Source organism: Python bivittatus, unplaced genomic scaffold, assembly GCF_059951505.1.
Source record: "Python bivittatus isolate LINGU-HERP-01145 unplaced genomic scaffold, Pbiv_v1 ctg000980_np1212, whole genome shotgun sequence".
Taxonomy (NCBI): Eukaryota; Metazoa; Chordata; class Lepidosauria; order Squamata; family Pythonidae; genus Python; species Python bivittatus.
In genome coordinates, this window is record NW_028277125.1 from 6,400,800 (window position 1) to 6,419,211 (window position 18,412).

The 18,412-nt window shown below is 41.1% G+C and overlaps 1 protein-coding gene across 1 annotated transcript in view; it reads right to left on the reverse strand.

Annotated features, from left to right (window-relative positions):
* ECE2 (endothelin converting enzyme 2) overlaps positions 1-18,412 on the reverse strand; it is a 59,332-nt gene that overhangs the window by 34,877 nt on the left and 6,043 nt on the right. Inside the window, exons 2-3 of the mRNA XM_088131788.1 lie at positions 6,398-6,481; positions 5,288-5,432 (exon numbers count right to left, since the gene is read on the reverse strand). Of these exons, the coding sequence (XP_087987914.1) occupies positions 5,288-5,432; positions 6,398-6,481 (229 nt within the window). The remainder of the gene's footprint in view (positions 1-5,287; positions 5,433-6,397; positions 6,482-18,412) is intronic.

Here is an 18,412-nt window from a genome sequence, read left to right on the forward strand (position 1 = left end):
GCCTTCTGCAAGCTGTTCCTGAGCTGTGAAGCACAGCAGGTGGGGAGAGCTGGTTATGTGTGCCTCAATGGGGGCCAAGGGAAGACTGGCCATAAGAGGGTCATAATATTTAATGGTGGAGGATGCAAAGGGTGAGTAATCATGCTGTTCGCAATTTCAGTAGACTTCTCAGTCCCGACAAAATGCTGGGATGACCTTGACATGGGGATGCCCACCTGGCCACAGAGGACGACAAGGAAATATGATAATTGTCAACCATAATGAATTTGGATCCTTTGATTCATTGCAGCATCAACCCCAGGGACCAGTGCTGATCTTTTCTATCAAGATGCCATAGAAGAATTGGTAGAAATCAGCAGAGTCTCCTGGGGCACCATTTACAAATGGATGGAGCAAATAGAAACACCTTTGGATGCGATGAGGCAGATTTCTGAGCATTTGGAAATAAAGAGTCCTCAAACTAAAGAGAGGGGACCACTTCTGGCCTCCCACCATTTTAAACCAAGTTTGCCAATCCATTTGCAGCTCTTAAACAAGTAGAAAATCCCCAAGGGGAGACCGAACCTTTGTAAACCAAGAAACCGCTTTTTCACCAACACCTAACTGACCACAATCAAACCTGTCGGCGTCTCAAGAGGCAGGCACAGAGCTCAGACAAGAGCCGGAACCTCAAGATGAACAAAGGATCATAATGCAAATGCCAACAACTGAGAATGACGCCACCTTGAGTATAATCTAAACAAGTAACTAGTATAAAATGTTAACAGACAACCCATGGATAAACTTTTAGCACTAAAAGAAATGCAGACTGCTTATTCACCCGGTTACCCCGGGCTGCAGAGAATCGGCTAAATTTTTTGATTCATTAATTACTAGGAATTGTCTTGTCTGCTTCTTGGAGAAAGGAGGAGAAGCAAAGCCCCATCGCAGCATACGCTTCTAAAAACCAGCAATTGCTCTGGCTTTCTGTGGAGACATAAAACAATTTACAATAAATGCTTCAGGGATTTTTGTAAGCAGAAAGGCAGACATTGATGGAGGAGGTAGGGTACTTTCTATGAAAGGGAAGGCTAGCAACTACAGTTAGTAATAAAACAGGATAAGTGCATTTTTCTATGAAAAGTGGGAGAGTAATTTGCTGGGGAGAACTCAAGAGAGCCTTCTCAGTGAGAATTGGGCTGCTGGGCTAAGTAAAAAATTAACCATGGCTAGCTTTTAAGATACCTATAAGCAGTTGATGAAACCAAAGGCAACTCTCAAAGGGAAACTTAAAACTTATCCTATTTCATGCCTCTTTATTACCATCTTCTCAAACACATAGAGGAGGAACCTTTGGAGGATTCCTAAAAAGCTTAAAACTTAGCGTAGGCATCCTGTAAAATAGCACACACACACACCCTTTATGAAGAGCTGCTAGAAGGACAATTCAAAGACCTGAATTTAAAGCACTTATTATAAATATCAGGAGCAAAGGGAGGGGATGTTATTATGCATGCCCTCGGACTCCAGGAGAGTAACTGAAACATTGGGGAGGGGGGCTCTCTACTGTCATATAAGGTTGCAGCCCCCACAAAATGAGGGAGACCTCTCGCTCCCCATTAATTCACCGCTGCAGCTTTAGGGACGGCGTGCATATCTGGTTTGCTGCACAATGCATGGCGCAGAACAATTCTCTGGATTTGCAGCCTCCTCTGCTAAGTCATTGTCCGTGGGCAATTCCAGGTGAAACAACAGCTGGGAAGAAAGGGGAGTGTGCATGTAATGGGACAAAGGAACAAACCAGCAGACACCCTCCACAAAGAAATGGTGCTTCCACGCACCCACTGTGTCTTCATTTCTCTGTTGGGAGCTTGGCCAGTGCCTCCACCATGGGATGCCACGGAGGCTTCAAGGTGATCCCAAGTGGAGGGGTGGAGGGTGTCTGCTGGTTTGTTCCTTTGTCCTATGACAGGGCATGTAATGAACGTAAGGGAGATAGTGCTTTAGGGAAAATGTAATAGAACCTCCATGAGCAGGTATGATCTGGCTGATAATGGTTCAAAATTGCTCTAAAACTAAACAGGTTGCTCTGGAGAAATGTTTATGCTAATATTACAGATGTCTTCCTTACAGCCTTGCAATTACTGAACATAATTGAAACATGTTGAAAAATATTGGAAACTAATAGGTATTAGAAGCCTTTGCAACTGAAGGGACACAGTGTGGCTTTAAGGTTCCATTGACTGCCTAGTATTAATTCAATTTTTTATTTCAGGTACTAAAAAAGGCGGATGAAACATTTCATTTTAATGCCTGTGAGGAAGAAACGTTTCCAGATAATCACGTGTTCATTTTCAGAAAGTGTTTTACAAAAGGAGATCATAGCGGTGCCTGGAACAGCATTTTTCTTTGACTTCTGACTAAACTGAACCAAATTTTATTCACATCATGAATCATTCTGAGTTCAGCAAAACAATTTCAGCCAAGGAAAAAAAATCCAGTGTCAGATTTTAAGTTGCAAAATTAGGAGCAACTTCTCACACTCTGGATGCAGATAGGGGTGGTCCCTAGCCAAATATTGATTTCATTTCTACTACAGTCATTTTAATTGGTTAAAACATTGTTAGATGCACACTAGTCTAATGTAGTTTATATCTAAAAACTAGAGAATTTTGTATATCAACGTAAGTTACTTTCTAGCTGTAATTATAGAGGCATATGTAAAATGCTAAAATGCATGCATTACTGTTATGTCATTCTAATGTTACATGTGGTGTTGTGTCTCTGTTGTTGTCTATTGTGCTCTTATCAGGTTTATTTTGGAATGCATCCTCAGTGCTCAAAGCTTCCAAAACATTTTTGTGAAACTATCAGCTGTGAATTTTATTTTGGGAAGCTAGAAACTCATGAAAACACAATTTGCATTTCAAGATCTCTTTGAACATGTTCAGAGACTACTACCGTAAGAACATATTTGTCTTCAAACATTAGTCCTCAATCAGCTAGGCTATTGTTTGTTGGGGTCTTAAAGTATTTTATTTCGAGTCTACTGACCCGTAAGAACTTCTGCTTGCTCATTTAATTTACAATCTGCTTTGCTCGAAGGACATCACCATTGCTCCTTCTAATCATTGTTCATTTTTAATTCTTTACAGGCTGCAGTATTTCAGACAAATGCTGGGGCCAACTAACGGTTTGCTTCACATCTCTCTATTGATATGCTTGTAACTGCTATTATCTCTTCTCAATGGACGGAGGCACATCATTGTGGAAAAGCAGAATCATTGTGGAAAAGCAGATGTTGTGGCGCGTTTCTTAGGAAATGTGTGCCGAACGATTGGAAAGCCTTTTAAAAATAGACAATAATGGAAAGACACACTTCACCGAATGGGTGAGGAGTGGCTGCTGTGAGACTACGTCTAGAATGAATGAACGGGGTTATAAAGACTACACATAAAAGCTAGGCCACACCGAAAGGCAAAATTGGACTACATATTTGCAAAATCCTATTCTTGAGGGGGGAGGGAGAAACTCTGTCTGGCTTCCAGGATTCTGCTCTTATATCCTACAACAAACAAAGTAGAGGTCCTGTAGTTCTTGTTGTCTGTGCTTCCAAACCTCGTCTACCTTGAAGAGTTGACATCTTTGTTGTCTGGAGATTATCTTGAAAATATTTGGTGTTTTTATTTTTTTTTATTTTTTGCAAACTGCATTTAGATAGATAGATAGATAGATAGATAGATAGATAGATAGATAGATAGATAGATAGATAGATACATACATACATACATACATACATACACACACACACACACACACAGGTGGTGAGAAAAGTAAAATCTGATCTTAAAATTGGGGATAAAGTTGGGGTAATGAGAATATAACAGAAAAGTGGAAAGGCACGCTGGCTGGGGAATTCTGGGAGTTGGAGTCCACCCATCTTCAAGTTGCCAGGTTTGAGAAATACTGCATTAGATGAAAAATCCCCATCTCTGTATTATTAAAGCAAAACAGTAGCTTTACTGCAACATAATCTATAATCACTTCCATGATTATTGAATGGATTATTCAGTGCTTTATACGGTATTCAGGAAAAGCAGTGAATGAGTGAGTGAGCGCATGAATGTGATACCTGTTGGCCACTTTGCTATGCAAGTATCAAGGGAAGGAACCTGTAGTAAGTGTTAGGAAGAAGAGAGCAAGAAAGCAAACGAAGAACAAAGCAATGTAAGGCAGTGCTCCTCAACCTTGGCAACTTTAAGACGTGTGGACTTCAACTCCCAGAATTCCCCAGCCAGCCATGCTGGCTGGGGAATTCTGGGAGTTGAAGTCCACACGTCTTAAAGTTGCCAAGATTGAGGAACACTGATGTAAGGAATGTGACCTTGGACACCTGAAGACCAGGGAGAGACCTATACTGAAACCAGACAAGCCTGGAAACTGGCCACTAGCTGAAAAGTGGACATCGAGCAAGACTTACTTAGCTCAGTAGCAACAGTGACCACCAGCAAGGCACGGCTGAGATGGAAAGGAGGCGGGTTGCTATGAAGAGAGGGCATGACAGAAGTTTGTTGGGAGAAGCAACATCTGTACAAACATCTGAAGCCACAGCTTGTTTCCTCCCCCCCCCAGCTCCTGGTGAGAGTTTGGTGAGTATGTGAGAGTGAAAGGTGTGTGTGTGTGTGTGTGTGTGTCTATGTGTGTGTGAAAGAGCTTAAGCAGAACTAGGCTATGTTGTACCCAATAAAGCCAGGGGGCTAACAAAGAATTCTATGCGTACTGTCTTGTCAGAGTGTGGATTACTCACTCATCCTTGATCTCTTGAAGGTTATTATCTCACTGAAAGTGGTGTGAGTGTGTTTCTCACATAAACTCCCAATCATTGACCAAGGCTAGTCTCCAGCAAGCTCAAAAGGCCTGTTCCTGAGCCGTGAAGCACAGCAGGCGGAGAGTGCTTGTTATGAGTGCCTCAATGGGGAGCAAAAGGAGGAAGATTGATCATAAGTAAGATACCCTGTTCACATCATCTTTCTTTTCCTTGTTTACTGCTCTCGGAAACGCTCCTTTTCTGCACTGCAAATGTGCACTTAATGTTATGTCATCAATAACAACAACGCTGAGCGAGAGCGGATGGAAATGGAGCATCCATCTCTGCAACTGGCAGTCGTTTCACAAACACAGAGATCAGCTGACATCTGAATGGAACCCACAAATGAAAGACACCTTCCAAGTCTCTTTCATTCTAGGAGATGCAAGGGAGAATGAGGTCCACGGCAGGCGATGAAGCCCACTGCTGGCCTCGACGTACCTTTACTGTACTGGATGCCCATGGCGATGATCGTACTCAGAAGCAGAACAGCCACAAAGAGGGAAACCACCCAGAAGACCAACTTCAGCTGGATTTGGGAGCCAAGGCGACTCACTGGGAGGCCATCACCTTTTCGGAAGCCCACCTAGAAAGCAGAAGAAGAACCAGGAAATAAAGAGGAAACAGACACAGAAAAGAAATGGGAGATGGGATACATTAAACTACCAATCCATTGATATCATTCATTCATCACACTAAGTTGTGGTTTATTTAATCATGGTTTATTATTTAAATCACTATTGGCTGGATTCTCCCAATATATTCAGCCCAAACCCATAATTGATAATCAGAGGTTTGAAAAACAGGCTAAGCCAAAAATCAAACAAGTCCCATGATGGCTTCTTAAGATCTGGGAACCCAATCATGGATGGAAAGGGTATTTTGCTCCCACCTATTTTTTTTACCAAATGTAGCTTTCAGCTCCCAAAAAGTGGTATGTCCCTGCTCTAAAAGCAGCAACTGTTTGCAATCCTTACGGAAATTCTGGGTTGCCTTTTTAAAGTTTGGGTGATTTTTAAAATGATTTTCCTGTGGCCTTTAAATCATTCGCAACAAGCCTTTGTTGAAAGGACAACAGGCTTGATAGGTTTAGCTTCCTTTTTAATCATTTATACTGAAGCACAGTATCATCAAAAATGAATCTTCTGTAACTGGCAATACAATATTGTATTTGCTCCATAAAGCAATTCTTCCTGGTGTCCCCTAAGGAATAAAGTCACAGCTATAAATCTGGAGGACAATTGGTGACTTCAGAAGGCGGCAAAGGATTTGGGCAGAACTCTCCTCCACGTCCTTTACGCAAACCCTTTAGAACAAGCCACCCTTAACTCTTTTCCTCTCCCCCATTCATGCAACACAACCAGCATTAGTGCTGCAATTATGTAGGCAGCCAAGACAGAGCTGCGATTATTACTTTAATACAATAATCATGTTGCCAAGCAGCATCGGAGGCACTTCTGAGAAGACCCAGGATGTCTGAAGATCACATTGCAGGCCCCTAGCAGACTCTCAGCCTGGGGCCAAGTCCATAAAGTGCCCTGTTCGCCCTACCTCTATACTGTCCGGAGATGTGTTGCTGCCATCCCCATCAAGGACTTCATCATCCTGGAACATCGCTCGCTTATATTCAGCCATCTAAAGAGGGAAAGATGTAGAAATAACGCTGTCGTGAAAGACACAAGAGGCTACTGTCTCAGCCTTCAACAGACTGAGATCCCACCCTGTAGCCACCAACACGAAAGGATCAGAAAACAACATGAATAGCCCCATTTTTCTCATGGGAACTCTGGGAGTTGTAGTTTGATTGCCAAACTCCCGGGGCAAGGGAGTTCTGATACTCCTATCACAGAATCCATTTTAAACTACGGTACTTTTATATTCAGAAGGAGGGGTTGATACTGGAAATTGGTTTGTTCTTGTTCAGCAAACAAGGCTTCGTATATTGGATGACAAACTGAAAAAGAGACAGCTGCATTGTGAAATGGACTTGACCTTTTGATATCGCTGTCCACAGTAAATCAGGTTTTGCAATCTTATTCTCTGTTCTGCGACTGTCTATATACAGGAAAGCAGAGATTTGCCAATCTGAACGTTCCATAAATTGAAGGTATAATCATCATCATAGTCCCTGAAGCTGTGGCTCTGTACAGAATAATTTAGAGAAAGGCCAGGTTTCTCTACATCACGAAAAATCATCACATTTCACCCAACAATAATTTTGTGCATTTATCCGATGCAGCCTTTCCAGACGTGAGAATGCAGAGATGGAAAATAATGCAATGGTCCAGCTTCTGCCTAATGTCATTTTTAAAACAGAGATTCCATTTTAAGAATGGTAATTCTAAGGCTGGGAAAGGGGGAAGGAAAGAGAAGAAGAGGATGACCAGCAGCAAGATGGACAGATTCAGTTACAGTAGCGATGAATGCACCGTTGGGAGACCTGAAAGAACAGGTTAGGGATAAATCGTTGTGATCCATCGATGTGGTCTCTAGGAGTCGAAAACAATTCGATAGCACATAATCAATTTAAAACATTCTATGGAAATGACAGAAAATGATAAACTGATTTGCTTATTAAAAGAAAACTCAAATAATTATTATCTTAAAGAATGGAAACCATTGATGGACTATTTGCAAAATGCAGGCGGGGTGAAGCTTACATGGGGATTTGAAGATTAGATTATAAATGTAATGGGATATGTTTTGACAAAGAATTATTCCTACTTAATGCATTAAAAACTAGCACTTATGACACTCTTATTATTCCTAAGACCAGAGATGGATTGGATTTTTTTTACCAAATGTAGCTTTGTTATCTATTTTTCATATCTTTTTTCTTTTACTTTATCTCACCTTTTCTTTTCCTTTTCTTTATAATTTGTATTTTCAATTTTCTTTTTCATTTCTAACTTTTAACTTGGTAATTTTAAAACCCCAATAAAATATTAAAAAAAAAAAAATTCTATGGAAGAGATATTTGGGTCAGAGAGTCATCCATTCCTTAGCATTTGTAGTCAAACTGCTGTTAAAAGGAATACTCTCACCCTGTTTAAAAAAATTTCTTCATGCTACAATTCTCTTCTCTTTACAGAACATGCATGCACTCTTTAAAGAAAAACCCGGGAGTTCTTCTAACGTGGGACAAGCTGCGTTTTAAAAAGTTTGCCTTAAAAAAAAAATTATTTATTCAAAGAAGAAACATTGAAATTCTACATTCAGGAACGACGGATATCAACTTTTTTCAGTTGAAGCTTCCTCCGACGGCCTCTGCAGAGTAAGTGGTGGCCACAGTCAGTCTTTCTGTGGGAATCAATCCCATTTGCAACGATCTGGGCTCTCTTTCACTTTTAGAAGGGCAAACTTTAGACTCTCCCTCTGAAGCTCTGCAAAACGGCTGTGTTGACAGGAAAGAGCAAGTGAAAAATGTTTACCTCCATATCATGAAAAACTGGACCTGGTTAGCCTTTTAAAGCAGGGTTCCTCAACCTCAGCCGCTTTAAGATGAGTGGACTTCAACTCCCAGAATTCCCCAGCCAGCCTTGCTGGCTGGGGAATTCTGGGAGTTGAAGTCCACCCATCTTAAAGCGGCTGAGGTTGAGGAACCCTGCTTTAAATGAATAGACTGAACTGTTTATGTGTGCCTTTTCCACACTAGTATCCACAACTCGGATGGGCTTATGAAATAAGTGAAACAAGCACCAAACTTGGGAATTCTTTGTCTGCTCAGACTCCTTTTCCTGTCAGTGGGACCCCTGTGAAATTCTGATCACGTTTAGTGGCTCAGACATGCAAAAATGGAGGACATTTTTGCAAAACCCTTTTCACAGAAATGCTCATAGGGCTACCAGATCTGCTAAAAGCCAGCTAATCCCCAGATCACTGCAAAGAGCTCCAGAAAATCCTAACTGTTTGCTATCATCTGGTATTTGTTTATATTTTTGCAGCCCAGATCTGGTAAACCCTTAAGTTAGGCCATTTTTCTTGACTAGCTGGACGAATTCCTTTCCATGACATCTTCTGTTTGCAATATTGAACTAGGATCCTAAGGTTTCTTGACCCTCGGCTACAAGACAGACTGGCTGGGTTCACGTATTACACTCAACTGTGTGTGTTAAACCATGGCTTTCTGATTAATGTTGTAAACCACCAGGAGACACATTTGTTGAATGCAGTGGTATGCAAACACAATACATAAGTAAAATAAAAATAAAATCCCTCCAGAGATTAGGTTGGCCCTGACTTGGCTGGCCTTTGTAAGGTCCTAAAGACCTGGCTCTTTGCTCAGGCTTGGGGTCCTAAGTGTGTGAAGGGACCTGTCTCCTGACTATCTGGATGATGGCTTGTTTTCTCAGTGCTGTGTATTTTAATTTTTGTATATGTATTTGCTTTATTTTTATTATTGTTCGCAGCCCAGAGTCATTGTCGAGATGGACAACTATATAAATTGATTGATTGATTGATTGATTGATTGAATAAATAAAGCTAACTACTTCACATTCATCCATAAGCTATTTATTTATTTATTTATTTATTTTATTCATTATTAAATTTGTATGCCGCCCATCTCCCCCCAACGGGTGACTCTGGGTGGGACCTGAGCTATGATTTATAAACCACAATGGCTGGGTCCAAACTGATCCAAATAAAACCACACTTTTGTAAATTCAGCCATGACTGCTTATAAAGAATGGTTTAGAGTTTAGCACGTAGCATGAACTCAACCAATGGTGATTTGTTGAATTAACTCTGTTTAAACAAACCAAGCTGAATGCCACACAGGAGCCATTCTTGTCCAAGAAAGATTCCAAGAAAGAGGAAGGTTTATTTATCCGGAGCCAGAACTGGGCTACATTCTGTGTACAATTCTAATACTTTGGCAAAAGAAAGGCCTTGTCCCACGGAACAAAATGGCTTTTCATCCTTTGGAAGCTGCCACAACTGTCCCTTGCCGCTTCATCACAACTAAACCTGACAAGTGTCACATGTGTTTCCCAGAGACATGTCCTTGGCAATCTGTCACTCTGTCCCCTAGCAACACTTCTATGCTCTTGTACTTCTCCACTTCAACTCAACACAGCAGGCTGGAACTTTAATTGCAAATGTGGCCGTGCCCCAGAAATGGGATGCTGGACAAACATGAGAAGAAGAGAAGAGAAGAAGGGAAGGGAAGGGAAGGGAAGGGAAGGGAAGGGAAGGGAAGGGAGGAAGGGAAGAAGGATCTCAGGATGCCTGGTCGAGGGACAGAACAGGCAAATGTGGAGCTCGTTTTGAATGGCATTGGCACTCATTTACTGCATTTATGCCAATCAATATCCTGTAGGAAGAAGATACAGAAAAACCATATATCTTTGCTTACAAGGATGAACAACTGAACACTTTTTTTAAAGCTCTTTGGGTCCTTCCCTACAATTTCCCTCCATCTCCTCCCCAGTCTTTAATGCTTTTAATGGTGGAAGCTTTCAAACTAACTGCTTTCAAAAAGCAAAGGATGTCTAAATTATCTGCACATTTTACAATTATTTTGCAAATTCTTGATGCCGCTCCACCATGGTGACCTCTGGCACGACAATTCTCCCTTCCCTAGTGAGTCCCTATATTTAGAAAGGATTACTTGCTCTGCTCTACCCAAGCGCCAGTTTGTCAGACAGAAATCGTTCAGGATAGATTTAATGTTGCCTTTGATTACTAATGCTAATTGATATGAATAGTTTCCAGGGAGTGAGCTGAGCGAGCAAACAGAGAATGCGAACAGGAATTTGCCCGTACAGTTCAGCAGGCAAATTAATGGGGTATCCTTAATACATTTTATCTCTACTTGGCTAACCTGAGAAGATTGAAAAAGATAAAATGGGGGTGGGGGGGGAGACTTTATACTGGTAGAACCTTAAGAAAAAGAAATGAAAATGAAAGTACAGAAATCTGTCATTGCAATTTTTGTGCTCCTGCCTCCAAACAATCATTATTTGCAGTAAATGGAACCTTGCAACTATGTTTGGGAAAAAAAAGATTGTACTAGTACATTGTCACAATTTACTGATGAAAATGATAAATATTGATCAGCTCTACAGTGGAAGCTGAAGGTGGTAGCAATTGTTGATAACACAATGAAACAGAGGAGCAAAACTAGAGATATTCTGCATCATTGGTATTCAAGAACAGCATTCAGGATATCAACAGGCAAGAAAAAAAGACTTAAAAAAAAAAAAAAAGGAAAAGAGATACTGAAGAACAGGAAACAGAACAGAGGATCCCTGAATGGAAGCAGCTGTACTTTGCAAGAAGACAAAAGTTCAGATTGTTGGTGACTCATTACTATGAGGAAACAAAACAAATGTGTGAAGACCAGATCTCCTGGCTCGCAAAGCGTACTGTCTGCCAGGAACAAGGATCTAGGATGTGAGAGAGTATCTTCTAAAAGTTATCAAATCCACTGGCAATTTTTCCTTCCTGGTGATACATATAGAGGCAAATGAACAGTTACAACGATACCTCCCTTGACCCTGAAGGGAAGAGACTACAGAAGCGAGGGACATGAATGATCTTCTCATCCCTCTTTTCAGTCTGTGGAAATCAACTGGAAACTGAAATTATGAATTATCAGCTATGCAAAGTCCATGGGAGAGATTTGTTTCTGAGATCCTCTTCTGAGTTATTTGGAGGCTGGATTGCTTTCTTGAGAGGGGCTTCCTTCCTTCCTTCCTTCCTTCCTTCCTTCCTTCCTTCCTTCCTTCCTTCACAAGGACTGGTCGAAATGTGTTCATCTGAAGGAACCTGAATCCTGTGGGAGTTGGAGATGGAAGCCCTGCAACAAGGATCTCAGATAAAGATTTGTGCACTGGAACTGGAAAAGAACAGTGCCTCCAGTTGGAAGACCAGGTCCAAGGGGAATGTATACTTTAAAATGGACATACATAGATGTGGGCATGTTGGGAAAAGAAGACCTGACTCATGCTCCATTGCTAGTCAGACAAAAGATTCAGGCTCCATTGTTAATCAGACAGCAGATGATGGCCTATTAAAGGAGGAAGACCTGTTCTGTTAAGTAGACTGAGGTATGAGGCCATATGTTGGCCTCGTTATAAAAGGATCATAGTATTGGGCTGTGTTATTTGAGGGACCACCTCTTCCCAACCACATCTACCTGTCTCATCAGGTTCAGAAGGAAGGGCATGATGCAGGTCCCATCCATGAAGGAGTGTCATCTGACAGGACTCAGGAGGAGAGCCTTTTCTACTGCGGAACCCGCCCTTTGGAACATCATTCCCCCTGAGGTCAGATCGGCCCCAGCCTTGCTGGCCTTCTGGAAGGGCCTGAAGACATGGCCGTGCCACCTGGCCTGGGGATCTGGTAGCGGTGGTGTGGAGCCTGCAAAATGGCTGTGCTGTTAGTGAGACTGATTGTGCTCCCCTGCGGATTATGGTTTTTTTGTGGTTTTAATTGTTCTTTTTTATTGTTTTAATGTCTTTATTCTTGTAGGGGGGTTTGTTGTTATTTTGTTGCACTGCTTTGTGTTTTTAACTTTGCACACCCCTTAGAGTCACATATGCGAGATGGGCGGTTATATAAATGCACCAAATAAATAGTAAATTTTCCAGTAAAGGCACATCCCAGCATCCTTTGAGAAATCCAAACGAGAGTAAAAGGGCTGGACTGATTCTGATACAAGGTGGTAAAGCTCACTGCCCCACGTGGTGTGCACTCTCTCATTCTCCATTGACACTTTGATCCAGCTTCTCTCGACCCGTCTTCCTCCTCCTCTCTTTTCAAGCGTCTGCTGTTGAAACATCCTGTGGAACGTCATTTCTCTAGTCAGTTTCAGGAGGAGTATCTTTTCACTCTCCTCTCTCTGCCAGGTTTTCCACAATTCCAATGAAGACATTCCCTTCAGGCTGAAATTTAGATCTAAATTCCACATCTTTAACCTACCGTCCACGTTTTTTAGGGCCCTGCTTGGAATTCTGCTTGCTCACTTAAACGTGACTGCTTACCTATTTGATTGCCTGCTCAAGGCTAGTTGAATAAGCCGGTTTCCTTTTTCTGGATGCCTGTACTTCAATAAATTATTCCTTGGAATTAAAGTATTATCTCCTCATTTTGGAGGGGTTTTCCCCCCCTTCTCGCTCGCTTAGATGTATGACCAGCCTATGTCACAAAGATCTTTTGACACATGGTTTTCCCACAAGTGGCTGTTACTGTGCGTTGCTGTAATGAGATTTATCACACCACTCTATAACAAACATCTGTGCTCATAAAGTACTCCGTCTTTGAGTTTTATACAGTAAAGCTCAAAGTACGGGAAATAAATGAAATGAGCTTCAACTTTTAGTACAGGAAGAGAAATCGTTTAACAGGTATAATGGAGATTTGATGACTTCCATCAGGATATGGAAAGCATTTTGGTGTTCCCCAGAAGGTTCTGTTTTTCTCTCAGGATGTGTTGATCTGCCATTCTCAGAGTCTTTGTTGTCTTCCAGAAATAAAGTGAATTAGCTTAAAGATACTACAGAGATAATCTGAGTTAAAAAAAAAATGGAGGAATGAATCTTAGTTGAGGTCTATTTTTACCCATACAAACAACAAGAAGAAGATGATGATTTCCAAAAGCAAAATGCCTTTTCAAAATGCTTTTGAAGAGGCATGAAGTACCAGTGATGGGCTGAAGGGCTTTATTTACCCCAGCATATGTCGAGAGGCAAAGTCTGTTGACCGTGGTCCTTCCAGGAAATTCCTGACTTGCTTTGCTGACAAAGTTCTTCTCAGAGGATGGAGAAAGGCAAAGGAGGATTGACCATTCTTGACTTGATGTTGCCTCATAAGGAAACTCTACTTCAGGAAATGAAAGTCGAAGGAGCCATGTAATGCTGGAGTTCTTGATTTCAAGGTGTGATGGGAAAATAATGAAATAAAGCTGAAAACTCTCCCCCCTCCTCTGTCTCTCTTGCTGCAAACTCTTCTCCTCCCCCCTCTGTTGCTCTTGCTCCCCCCACTTGCCTATGCAAAATAAGACCTCACTCAAGAACAATCAATCATATTTTCACTGCCAAAATAGCCCTCTTAACACTATTACAGCAAAAAACAATGAGAAAGCTCTCACCTGTCCACCTAAAGGTTCATCTAGGGGGCAGCCCCAATGAGGACGCTTTGTTAAAACAAGGTGAGAGGCAGCATGCATTCCACATAATCAAACACGGACAACCGGTTATCTCAAAATCCCACTCCTTGTTAGCAAGGGAATCCTTAGCTCACTACTTGCCACAGAGGTGTGACTTTTGTTTTACAATAGAAAAACACTTTTCCTCTGTTTAACACCTATCTCACTTCCTCCAAAAGCTTTCTTCCTTTCTTCGGCAAAAATTCAAAAGGGATACGAATGCTGAGTGTAGCTGCGCGTGTTATGGACTTCAAAAAAACCCCAAATGTTAATAAACCTAGAGCAATAGTCACAGGATTCTATGGCAGGAGACGTTCACGGGGAAAGGAGTTCAAGGTAGGTTGGAGTTCCTAAAAAAAAGTGAGTAAAAGCATAATTTTAAGTGGGTCCAATCAGGGGGAAAAAATGGAGGGCAACAGAAGAAGCCAATGAAACTGCACGATAGGCTTCGTGCAGCTCCGAAAGCAAACTCCTGTGGGTGTATATGATGAGGAAAGAAGATGATGGTCATCACAGAAAAGTATATTCAGGTAGCTAGAAATTGGAAAAGGGATACTAAGAAAAGCTCAAAAGCAGATGAAGGTGGTGGAGGATGCTAAGAACACCAAAAATGGCTCCTTCTTTGTAGAAAAAAAAAATAAAGAAATAGTGATAGAAATAGAAATATAGAGAGAAATGAATGATTATCTTCCTCTATTTCAGTGTTTCTCAATCTTGGCAACTTTAATACAATACAATTCAAAATACTTTAATGACCAAGTATAAAATATATACAAGGAATTTGTCTTCGGTGACGAACAGCAAGAGCATGCTGGCTGGGGAATGCTGGGAGTTGGAGTCCATACAGCTTAAGGTTGCCAAGATTGAGAAACACTGCTCTATATGGTGGTCTCCAAGAAAACAAAGGTAAGTCGATTGACTGGCTGTTGTTCATCAGCAGAATATCCAGACTAAAACTAACTGACCCAAAAGGTTCAGATAAGATTCCCAGCTTGATGGGAGAGCTAATCATGGCCTGAGAACTTGAGGACTTACACTATTTATTAACCCTGTATAACAATAAGAGAGCTGAAAGCTTTGTTAGGCTCCAAAAGACAACCACCCAACCGTGGCCCCTTCTGATTCCTACGCTTTCATCTTAAGAGTGCTCCACAGCTTTCCGGTTTTCTCTCTGGAGGAACCATGAGGGTAAAAAAATGGGAGGCATGAAAGCAAGAAAAACAGCTGAATCTCGAGATATCAAGTGACATGGTTTTATAAACAGCTCCATATGCAAGGGCTGAATAGCAGCTTTTCAGTATTTCCAGCAAAGATCTGATGTTATTTTGCAGGGAGAAAGACAGGTGAGAAGTCCAGATTGAAGAAAGAGGGTGCAGGATGGCAGCTTGATGGAGGGGAGAAATTCACATTTTGGAGACTTTGTAGGGGACCCAAATCAAATATAGACTTGAAAAAAATCCATGAAAACAGGAGAGGGAGGAATCTGTTAATTCTGGGAAGGACAAAGAGCCCTAAAGACAGGAAGCTGGAGAGAGAATGTGGTCCATTGTATGGGCATCAAAATACACTGCATTCTAAAATTCAGAAAAGGCGTAGCTGTATATGGCTCCTCTCCTGCAAGATTCCTAAATAACGTATTGCAAGAAAACCATTTCACAGAACTAAACTGATCCAATGATCTCAAAAGAATTCTCATGGGGAGGATTCGACCATGTCTCTGTGATTACATGGATTGGTCTGAATCATTATTAGCATATATGTGTCATAGTGAAGGTGCTGGAAAGGCCTAGGTTCAAGTTCCCCTTATTCCAGGAAGTTCCCTGGGGGATTTTGGGCCAGTCCTCCTTTCTCAGCCCCAGACCCTGTGTGATTTAGTGGTGAAAGTGCTGGGAGTAGAAACAGGGAGACCGGGAACCCAGTCCATCATCAGCCCACAGAAGCTTCCTGGGTGACTTTGGGCCAGTCATTCCCTCTCAGCCCAACCTCCCTAGCAAGGTGATTGTCATGGGGATAAAATGGAGGAGGGGGCACTTTGTACAACACCCTGAGTTCCTGAATGAAAGGAGAGATATCAAACCAACTAAATATAAACAGCCTTTATGGAATTCTGTTCCTTCTTCAACATGAGGTGCAGTATGGCAACCATCAGACAGAGCAGAACCTCCTTCCTTAAGATGAGGTGATCATTTGCTCTGTACTTAAATCTAGTTAGTAGATTAACATTTTCCCATTGAATCAATACGCTTGATTTGCACAGCATGCTAAAAGAACTAAGCAGGTGAACACTAACTGAGCATATCATACACAAGCATCTACTTGGTCTTTTTCCTGATTTAGCTAAGTGTTTACTGTTTTGGTTCGGCAATGTGAGTTGCAATCTGTCACATCTGGAGCATATCCAGCTGGGGAAAGGCTGCTCTACAGAGTGCCTACACTGGCAGAACTCTGAATAGCAGTCATCTCCACAATCAATTAGAGTATCATGTGGTCCTCAGAAGCCGAGTAGGGGGTGACATGATTGATGTCCGAGTTGTAAAGGAAGCAAATAGCATCAGGCCTGTCCCTTAAGAGAGACAACATCCTTTCCCTTAAATCCAAAGATCAGGAATGTACAAGCAACTCGATTGTCCCAACGGCTCACTCAGCACAGCAAGCTTTTAAACTTTCATTTAATATATTCATTTAATAGTAGCAGTAGTAGTGTTTGATTGATTCGTCAAAAGACCATATCAAACTCAAGCCCAGTATCACATCAAAACAATAAAACAATAGTAATATTCCATTGAAGCCAGAACTTTTCCTTTTAGGACTGATGGATAAACAGTTAGAAAAGAGCCACGGAAGATTATTTCAATATATGATTACTGCGGCGAGATGACTAAGATGGAAAGATTGGGCATTACCCACCATGGAGGAATGGTTGATGAAACTGACAGAACTTGCTGAGATGACCAAAGTGACTTCTTTGATTAGAGAAAAGTCATTATTGACATTCATTAATGACTGGAAATCCTTTATGGACTTTTTGCATAAAAAAGAAAATGATGTTGTGACTTATGGTTTGGGTGATTAGAAAGATTAAGTTATAGAAAGAAGAGAATTATGATGTAATCTTGGAGAGAGAGCTTGATTAGAATTATATGTATAACTACCAAGAAGAAGATTGGAAGCCACTTCATATCATATATCATATCATATATCATATCATATCATATCATATCATATCATATCATATCATACAGTATATCATATTTTCATTTTTTTCTGTTCTTTTTTTTTTATCTCCTTTTTTCTTTGTCTCTTTTCCTTTCTTTTCTTTTTCACATTTACTTTACTGTATCTTTTCTTTGGATGTATTTCTTATTATATATGTAAAATCTTTTAATAAAAACTATTCTAAAAAACAATGAAATGATAGGTGCAACTATTTCACCACACTAAAATACGTTCAAATAAGTCTGTCACCTTTGCAAATGGCCACAATCTGTCCTAAAAAAAAAAAAAATCTTTCATTTGGGCAGCTTTAGCTATAGAGTTGGCAGTGCTGCTAACTACATTTAAATTTACATCCTGGAGGAGATAAGATATTAATATTAGGGTCTAATATTAGGGTCGCTGGGAACTGTCCTAGCTAGTAATGGGTCTAAATACTGGGCCCTTGTTGAGACAAATCTTTGACAGTCAAATAAAGCATGTGTGATGTGTTTTATGGCTGTACCACATATACGTATACTTCCTTTCCTCATAAGATAATTTCTGGAATCACCCATATTTTATTACTGAGTCCAGCAGTTTGAATCTTGCTCTGGTAAAGACCATTCTTTGGCCCTGTGTCAGGCCCATCGCTATTTTTCTGTTTCAAATTAGCTTTTCTTTTTGACCAACCATTTAAGGGTTAGGGTTAGGGTTGTTGTAAGGAACTCTATGTCAGGGTCAGCACCGACACCCAGAATTCTCCGCTTGAAGATGTCCTTGGCTTGTTGTCCAACCGAAAGTAAATAGGAATGTGATAGACCATGCAGCAACGTAGTTTTAAAAAGCTAGATTACCCAAATGGAGGGCAGAAACATGGCTAGCTGTTCTTCTAGGCAAAGTCTGAGTTACCAGCCAGGATCCATTTGTAGTCCCTCCACCACTAGTTAAAAGCTTTGATTAGGACATGACGCTATGCAGAATGCGTGCCTAATTCAGCTCTGATTGCAAGGACTGAAGTGTTCTTATTAGTTCCCAAGATGCATCTTAAAAAACAACTATGTTTTTGTGCAAGTAGGGGAGCTTTGAGTAGACCCCACAGCTTTGCCCCATAGGTGAGTACAGGGGCAATTTTGGCTTTATATACCTTTAGTATAGGAGACTGTAATGGGCTGTGAGAATAACCTTGAGGAAGAGGAGGAAGAGCCACAGCCAAGTCAGTG